The sequence below is a fragment of the Piliocolobus tephrosceles genome, chromosome 20 (assembly GCF_002776525.5).
Source record: "Piliocolobus tephrosceles isolate RC106 chromosome 20, ASM277652v3, whole genome shotgun sequence".
In the NCBI taxonomy this organism is placed as follows: Eukaryota; Metazoa; Chordata; class Mammalia; order Primates; family Cercopithecidae; genus Piliocolobus; species Piliocolobus tephrosceles.
Genome location: NC_045453.1, coordinates 19,773,563 through 19,783,330, shown reverse-complemented (window position 1 = coordinate 19,783,330; position 9,768 = coordinate 19,773,563). Strand labels below are relative to the sequence as shown.

Here is a 9,768-nt window from a genome sequence, read left to right as displayed (position 1 = left end):
AGGCTGGAGTGCAATGGTGCAGTCTCGGCTCACTGCAACCTCCGCCTCCCAGGTTCAAGCAATTCTCCTGCCTCAGCTTCCCAAGTAGCTGGAATTACAGGCATGTGCCACCATGCCCGGCTACTTTTTGTATTTTTAGTAGAGACAAGGTTTCACCATGTTGGTCAGGCTGGTGTCAAACTCCTGACCTCGTGATCTGCCTGCGTCAGCCTCCCAAAGTGCTGGGATTACAGGTGTGAGCCACTGCTCCTAGCCAGCCTTCAGCCTTTTAAGAGAAACTAGAACTCCAGATTTGTATGGGAGTGCTCCCAATTTTTACAAATTCACTTTTACTTAAAACATAGTGTAAACCAAACAAAGACAAACTCCAGGGCCAGATGTGGCTACGGGCTGCCCTGTGTGCAACCATTGAATTTACCATGGTTATTTGGTTCAGAGGAGAACGACGATGGAATGGTACATTTAACCATGCACCATGCCCCCAAGGTGTGCCAGACACTTTACATCCCATCACCTCACTTCCTCCTTGTAATCGGCACCCTCTGAAGTATGCCATTATGCCCCCATTTGACAGGTGAGAAAACTGAGGCTCAGAAAAGTTAAACGGTTTGCCTGAGATGATTTGGCTGAGAAGCAGTGGGGCTGGGATTCCCCGCTCAGCAGCCTATGCCCTTTCCTGTTACTACCGGCTCTCAAATGAAGACAGTTGACTTGTGTCTCTACTTAAGTGGACTTGTGTCTCTATTTGGAAAGAAAATGATGAATGTCTTTGAACAGGGCTCAGTACATTTTCTTAAACTCTCAAAGGCCCCAGGGCGGTTTACAAGGATGGTCCAAAGTGCCAGGAAGAATGAGGGTGTGCTCCTCACCATCCAGTTTTGGCATGAGAGCCCAAGCCACTTGGTGGTACTTTCATCAGCGCAGTTCCAGCTCTGTAACCAGCATGTAAGGAGAAATGTCATTGTCTTGCTGACAGCAATAATTACTCATGGGAGCCTGGGTTGGCTTCAAAGCCAATTCCTTGTGATGTTATATTCCACTAGACGCAAGTCACTTTGGTTTTCTAAGACAGTTACACAGCATTTGTGCCCCGTGAGTTGGCGTCAAACAGATAGTGAAGGAAAAACAACGAGGGGGTCTCAGGACACCAGCAGCAAATCCCAAAGCCAGCCAAAGAAAGGGTTAAGCCCAATGGTTAAACATAATAGCTTAATGCCTTTTGCTAACTCCAAGCTCTACCAGGAAGGCTGACAGATCCCAAACAGAACAAACAATAGCTGGAATTGTTCTAGTGAAAACTAGTTCGACTGCATCATTTGCCAATACTTTTTTAAACAACTTTGATTCTTCTCTGCTTCCTTGACTCCAACCCGACCTGAAAGCAAGAGGCAGATGAGTTCTTGTCCTAATGTCAAACCCCTGTAAGCAAGACGCCTGCTTGGACAAGGGGATGGCAGAACAGAGTAGAGGACAGAGCTCAAAGCCGGAAGCAGACACTGCAAATCACATCCAAGGGCTGGGCCTGGGACTCACCCCAAAGTGACTATCATCTGTGGTGGTGTCAGCATTTCTTGGAATCGGAGACCAAGAAAGGAAGTTCAAGATACGAACGAGCGTATTTTTATCTTTAACAATGAGACAGAATTGTCAGAGATGTATGCCAAAGTTTTGGTTCAGAGGCAAGCATTTAAATGGCAGGGGGAGAAACTGTCCTAAGGACAGTACTTTGGAAAGGATGCGTGTCTGTCACTTACGATATTCTCCGGGTGACCAAGGACCACCACACCTGTTGACCCAAACTCACAGCAGGAAGCCTACCTTCTCTGTCACTCAGAGTCCACACAGTGGCGTCAGCACGGTGAAACTTCAGTGTCTCCAGACAAGCGCTGTTTACAGTGAGGCTGGCTGAGATCACTAGTTCTAGCATTTCCTTGTACCTGAAAGAAAACAAAGGGAAATATAATTTATTCATTAATTATTCATGCTTGCTAATGATTCCTATTTCTTTCCCTAAGAGTATAAATATTAAAGCTGATTACCTAAACCCGGCCTTCTTATAAATTCCACATGATAAAAATTCACTGAAGTTTTCATCAAAGGGAAATGAGAAATTAAAATGAAGTTCTTGCTCCCCGCTGGAGAATACACCCAGTTGATTAAAACATTCCCCTCCTTCTTGCTGTATTTTGCCATTAGAAAAATTATATTTTGGTCTCTTTTCAATGTCATATAAATGAGCCAGAGCAAACTAGGGCAACTTCCCAGCTGAGGAAGAGAGAGATAGGCAGAGAGGGAGCATTTGGATTCAGATTTCCAAAAGCCAGAGGCTTAGGGAGAACGTGGAGTTGACTGTGGTTAAGAGAGTGGGCAGGGTGGCCCACGCCTGTAATCCCAGCACTTTGGGAGGCCGAAGGTGGATCACAAGGTCAAGAGATTGAGGCCATCCTGGCCAACATGGTGAAACGCCATCTCTACTAAAAAAAATAGAAAAAGTAGCCAGGCATGGTGGCGTATGCCTGTAGTCCCAGCTACTCGGGAGGCTGAGGCAGGAGAATCGCTCGAACCCAGGAGGCGGAGGTTGCAGTGAGTCAAGATCGCGCCACTGCACTCCAGCCTGGCGACAGAATGAGACTCCATCTCAAAACAAACAAACATGGTACTACTTGCACGGACAGAGAAAAGCTCAAAAGGCATCAGCATCATTAACAACTCTCTAGGTGGCAATACTCCACAGTTCATCATTGTGGTCCTGACCAAGAGAGAACATACTGGCTCCTGAATTACCCATGATTTTTATAATATGCTATGGGGGGTGGGCAGGGGAGAGCAGGGATGAAGTCTCCTTTGGTCTTTCTCATTTTTTAATTGAAAATATTTCCAATTCTTGCACCATGTTGGTAGTCACTCCTTCTAAATTCTGGCCGGGCGCAGTGGCTCATGCCTTCAATTCCAACACTTTGGGAGGCCGAGGTGGCAGATCACTTGAGCCCAGGAGTTTGAGACCAACCTAGGCAACATGGCGAAACCCCATCTCTATGAAAAATACAAAAAAATTAACTGGGCATGGTGGCACATGCCTGTGGTCCCAGCTACTCAAGAGGCTGAGGTAGGAGGATCACCTGAGCCAGGGGAGATGGAGGGTGCAGTGAGCTGTAGTCGTGCCACTGTATTCCAGCCTCGGTGACAGAGTGAGACTCTGTCTCAAAATAAATATTAATAAATAAATTCCCACCCACTGGGTTTAGAAAATGAGGTTCCTGGTTAATGCACACAGTACTATACATGGTGTAGCAATTTTCCAAGGTCTAAACTACAACTAGTAACATTTAACCCACAGTTGTCTTCAGAGAAAGGCTAAATTTATTGTGAGCACATCATTATCACAAGGTCATCCTTGGCAAGATCAATCATTATTCGGTTAATGAAACACAACATAGCGATCGGTGGTGTGAGGCTTATAAACTCAGATCCCGTTGTAAAAAGGTTGCAAATTCAACCCAGTGGGCTACCCACTACTTTAAGGTACCAAACTGCTCTAAGTCAAAAGTTTTCTCATCTGGAAAATGGTCATGGTGAAGATTAAAAAAGGTGATTCATGTTAAAAAAAAAAAAAAAAAAAAAAAGCACTATTTTAATAGCAACTTAAACTCTTATTCAAAATACAGTTCAAAAATACAGCCACCCCTCAGTGGCCCAGGAGGGCTGTTTCCAGGATCCATTCCCGCCTCCTGCCATGGACACCAAAATTGGCAGGTGCTCAAGTCCCTTATAACAAATGGTAGAGTATTTGCACATAACCCACATACATCCTCCCATATACTTTAAATAATCTCTAGATTACTTATAATGTCCAATGCAATGTAAACACTATGTAAACAGTTGTTATATACACTGTTTTAAAATATATATTATTTTTATTCTTGTATTTTTGTCTTTTGCCCCAAATATTTTTTATATATATATAAATATATAAATATATATATATTCTTGTTCTGTCTTCCAGGCTGGAGTACAGTGGTACAATCTGGGCTCACTGCAACCTCTGCCTCCCAGGTTCAAGTGATTCTCCTACCTCAGCCTCCAGAGGAGCTGGGATTACAGGTACACACTACCACACCCAGCTAATTTTTGTATTTTTAGCAGAGACGGGGTTTTGCCATGTTGGCCAAACTGGTCTTGAACTCCTGGCTCAGGTGATCTGCCTGCCTCAGCCTCCCAAACTGCTGGAATTAGGGGCATGAGCCACCGTGCTCACCCCACCCCCTGAATATTCTTGATTTGTAGTTAACTGAATCCTTGGATTGGAACCAACTGTACTGTTAATGGACACAGATGCATTCCACAAAAAGAAAACTACACTCAGGAATGATCAACACTGTTTTCAAGAGAATGGCTAACTCTGGGGGTAGGAGGGGGGCTTCGACTGTGCAGTGTTTTAATTCAGGGGCTGACACTACCTATGGCCCGTAAGCCAAATCCAGCCCACAACTGTTTTTGTGTGACCCGTGAGTCAGGAACAGCTTTCACATTTTTAAACGGTTGCAAAATAATCAAAAGAAGGATACTATTTCATAATATGTGAAAATGATGCGAAATTCACATTTCAGCGTCCATAGGTAAAGTTTTATTGGAACACTGCCCTGCTCACTGGTTTACTATCCTGTCTGTGGTTACTTTCACGCCACAGTGTTAAGTGGAGTAGTTTCAACAGAGACCATGTGTGGCCTGCAGAGCTGAAGGTATTTAGTATCTGGCAGCAAAACTTTGCCAATCCCTCTATCAGTTAAGCAGGATGCTGGGTACCCTATTTTTGTATGTTTTATCCATCTTTGTATGCCTGAAACACTTAATTTTTAAATAAGAAAGCCCTTATCTCAGGGCTTGCACATAGGAAATTCTTTCCACATATGGACGTTTTGATCTGATGAGAGAATCCCACCCTGATACGGTTTGGGCTTTGTCCTCTTCAACTCTCATGTTAAAATGTGATGTGATCCCCAGTGTTGTGGGAAGAATTTGGGTCACAGGGGTGGATCCCTCATGAATGGCTTGGTGCCCTCTCCATGGTAAGAGTGAGCTCTTGTTCTATTAGTTCACAGGAGAACTAGTTGTTTAAAAGAGCCGGGCATCTCTCTTGCTCCTTCTGTCACTGTGCGATGTGCCTGCTGGCCCTCCACCGTCCACTGTGAGTAACAGCTTCCCAAGGCCTCACCAGAAGCTGAGCAGATGCTGATGCCATGCTAGTACCACCTGCAGAACCGTGAGCCAAATAAACTGCTTTTTTAAAAATAAATTACTCAGTATCAGGTATTCCTTTATAGCAATGCAAAACGGGCTAACAAACACAAGAATCAGCTCTAGTGTTTATATGTTTATATTCTATCTCTCTGTCTATATATATATATATACACACACACATACACACACACAATGTTTATATCAACGTTGAGTCCTAAAATGTCCCCACATATATATACATCCATCCTGGTACCTGTTTTTTTGTTTCTCAAATGCCACAGGCACTCCAGGATAGAGGCCTAGGTGTCTTGCTCCCTCTGATACATCAAAGTGTATTGTATGGTGCTTAGCAAATGGTAGACATTGTAGCTGTTATCTGGCTACAGGTGCCAGAAATTTGCATCTTATCTAAACTAATTCCCTTCATTCTTTTGGGTGTGTGCAAATAATTAAAGGTTAAGAAAATAAACAATGAGGTTAAAAAATCTCACTAGTCTCCAGATATCCAGATGCTATGAGAGTATTAGAAGTAGCAAATTGTTAGCCAACTGACCAAATCTGGTTAAAAACAAAATGAATTGTTTCCTCCACTCCCTGGGGTTTAAAAATATTTGAGGTAGTTGCCAATATTTAAAAATGAGACAATTTCACATAAAAATCTGGATTTTCAGCTTTTGTTGAAACTACAAGAGTATTGCCTTATTCTTGCGTGGCAGCAACCAACTGGCACTGAACAGTGGCTGCCCAATTAAGTCAAGGTATATGGACTCCACTTTGTCACAGTCCCCACCACTCCCTACTTTCTTACATTTGACCCTCTTTTTCCATTTGTATTTCCTCCTGGTCCCTACAGGCATTTGCATTTGAGAGCTATGTCATATGTATTATCAGAAAAGCCTGCTAAGGAAAGAGACAGCAGTGTGACACTTCTGGCCTCAGTCACGTAGCTTATTTACTTTACTTGAGTGTTGCTGTCATCCTTAAGAGCTCTTACACATCCAAAAGAGCATTTGTTGATTTTAAGCAGAGCAGGAATGTGTTTGTGAGTCTGAACTCTGGGACAGAGTATTGTTACTAAGGCTTCTGGTGTATTCACCTTAGGTCCTTGCCTAAGGTTCTTGAAGGCCAAACCAATGGGGAAATCATCTTTATTTCCTCCACAGCACTTGACACAGAATCTTGTTCATTCCATCATCCAATTACCAACTGTTGGAGGAAGGGAGAAAAGAAGGGGCAGAGGGAAAGAGGGACAGGGAGGGAGGAAATCTTATTTGAGCCATCACCTTCTTCCAACAAGATTTTTAAAAGTGATTCTTATTTTCCTCCACACCTTAGACAATGACTCTGACATATTAAATATGTAAATGTTTCCTTATAAATGATGTCATGTTGTTTTACGTGTGGTATGTGTTTTAATTTAATGAATAATGTGCACAATATCTCATTCTGTTTAGAAGGCTTTTTATTTTCAGTCTGCACTGATTTAAAAATGTGCATATTACTGGATGCCTATCTAGCTTGTAGTTATAATTCTATATTGTACACCCACCCTATTGAATTTATGCAATGCCCTGGTGGTGAACAGCTAGGTAGCCTTTATCTCTTAGCCACTTATAAACAATGCTGCAATGAACATCTCCATTCATCTTCGTTTTTTAAAATGCAGTATCTCTCCCTACATAACACTATATACACACACATTCCTAAAATGTATTTATATCCAAGGTGGAGGATTTCTGTGTTATGGAGCATGCGTGAACTGAACTTGAACAAGTACTAGCAGACTGTTCTTCATAATTCCTGTGCCATTCTAGATTCCACCAGAAGTACATAAGCGTTCCAGTTTCACAAATTCCAGCTAACACTTGGCACTGCCCCACTTTCTACTTTTTGCCAAACTGATGTGTGGAAAGTAGTATCTAATAGTTGTTTTGATTTTCATTTCTAGGATTACTAGTGAGTTTGAGCATATATTCACATAATTGTAGGCCATATGAATGTTTGGAAATTGCCTGTTCAGATCTTTTATGCTTGCCCATTTTTCTACTGGGTTATCTTTTTTTTTTTTCTTATTGATTTGCTGGAGTGCATTACAGAGTCTAGCTATTCATTGTGTGTTTTGAATGCTGTAAATTTCTTCTCTTAGTCTTTCATTTGTCTGTTTTCTTTATTTCTATTGTCTTTTGTAGAACAAAAAATCCTTACATATTTACCAAATAATTTCTTTTTGTAGGTATAAATATGCTTTCTCTATTCTTGGGATTTAAAAATTTGTCTACATGTTAAACTATTCACTTAGAATTTTACCTTTCATATTTAAGTCTTTAAGTCATTTACAGTCTGCCTTTTTATGTGGTTTAAAGTTTAATTTTTCTCCATATTGAAGAAAACAAAAATAAGCCATTTTTCCTAATACGTATTAAACTGTCCAGCTGAGTGCACCTCCCAGCTATGATGGGATAGCTTGTATTTTTAGCCAATCTCACTATCATGATCAAAAATAAAAGCTATAAAATATTGTCTTAAGGGATTGGAAGTCAACCAAGGCAGGTCCTGAGGGACCAAGATCCCAGAGAGACGAAAAACAGACTAAGTTTGACCTCTATCAAGTTTCCCCTCAAGACATTTGCCAATTTATAATCAAAGAATTAAAAAGCAACAGCTTAGAGTTTTTCAGTCTTATGGAGCTGGGGAGACAAAAACTGGAGTTCAGGATGACTAAAGTAGTTAGGACACAGGAGCAAAGATTGTAGAAATATGAGAACCACAGAGGTATGAGTCTGATATTGTTGACAGTTATTAGCCTTGAGGCATTTGCTGATACCCAGGCTGGGGGTGGTGAGAGGTAGAGAAACCAAGCAAAAAGGGGTAGCTATGAAGGCAAGAAATTAAGCAGAGCTTTTTTGCAGTTGCCTAATTACAGGAAGGCAAAAAATGGAATTCACCCTCAATAAGGATGAGGAGCCTTGAGAAACACTCAAGGCTTTTAACTAGGACCCTGAAGGGTCACTTCCTTGGAGTTAGGGCAAACAAAATAGATCCTGCCTTGAGTCATCTCAATCCCATATTGGACAAACGTGGTTTGCCTCTACTATCAATAGCCAGAGGAAAGACGTTTCTTTCGGGGGAAATGTCATCTTCCAGAGTCTCCACAATGTTTTATACACAATAGAAAAATTACCAAGAGACAAAACCAAATGATCAAAAACCAAGACAAAAACAAAAACAAAAACAAAAATCTCAAATGAGATTCGGCTATTGAAGTTGTCAAACATGGAGTCCCTAGCAACTGTGATAATATAATAAAAAAACTGATTTAAGATGAGAATGCTGCTAAAAACAACCAGGCTCTTTAAAAATGGAAATTACTGGTTGGGCATGGTGGTTCACGTCTGTAATCCCAGCACTTTGGAAGTCCGAGGCGGGTGGATCACTTGAAGCAGGAGTTTGAGACTATCCTGGCCAACATGGTGAGACCCTATGTCTACTAAAAATAGAAAAATTAGCCAGGTATGGTGGCAGGTGCCTGTAATCTCAGCTACTCAAGAGGCTGAGGCAGGAGAATTGCTTGAACCCAGGAGGCGGAGGTTGCAGTGAGCTGAGATTGCACCACTGCACTCCAGCCTGGGTGACACAAACACAACTCCATCTAAAAAAAAAAAAGGAAATTATAGAACTGAGAAATGAAATAAATAAAATTAAGAACTCGACAGATCAGTTGAACTACAGACTGGGCATAGTGGATGAAAGAATTAGTGAACTGGAAGGTAAGTCAGTAAACAGATCTCAGGAATAAGGTTGAAAAACAGGTTTAAAAGAGCATAAAAGAAACATGGAACATGGTAAAAGATCTAGCACACATGGAGTAGGAGCCACAGAAGGAGAGGAGAGAGAGAGCAAGTCGGAAACAATATTTAAAGACAAACTGACAGAAGACCTTCCCAGATGGATGACAGACATCAAATCATGGAATCAAGAAGTTCTGTGAATCCCAAACAAGATAAATAAAGAGAAAAGCATTCCTGGGCATGTGATGGTCAAACTGCACATGTGCACAAATTAATCTTAAAAGCAGTCAGAGGGGGAATAAAAGACATAATCTTTAAAGAAGGTATAATAAGACTGAGAAGCAGCTTCTCAGCAGAATTGACGGAAACCAGAAAACAATGGAATTTCATCTACCAATGTGGAATTCTATGCCAGCAAAAAAAAAAACAAAAAACAAACAAACAAAAAAAAACTTCAAAATGAAGACAAAATCAAAATGAAACAAACCAAAATTAAGATAGTATGCCATCAGTAAACCTGCACTAAAAAAGAATGTTCTGGAAGCATGAAAATTCAGCAAAGATAAAGAATAACGTAAAAGGGTAAATATGTGCAGCAGGAGGATAGATAAATATAATCAAACATGTTTTAAGGACCTTGCATTTTCTTGGAAATGGTAAAAGTACTAATTTATAGTAAAGTTTTAGATATATCAAGGATGTATCCTATAATATTTAGGGTAACCACTTAAATAATAATAAT

The 9,768-nt window shown here is 41.0% G+C and overlaps 1 protein-coding gene across 2 annotated transcripts in view; it reads right to left on the bottom strand.

Moving 5' to 3' along the window:
- The window catches only part of EYA2 (EYA transcriptional coactivator and phosphatase 2), a 298,967-nt gene that overhangs the window by 202,513 nt on the left and 86,686 nt on the right, over positions 1-9,768 (bottom strand). For both annotated transcript variants that reach the window (XM_023192487.1, XM_023192486.2), the window contains exon 2: positions 1,819-1,937. In XM_023192487.1, the coding sequence (XP_023048255.1) occupies positions 1,819-1,927 (109 nt within the window). In that variant the 5' untranslated portion in view covers positions 1,928-1,937. The remainder of the gene's footprint in view (positions 1-1,818; positions 1,938-9,768) is intronic.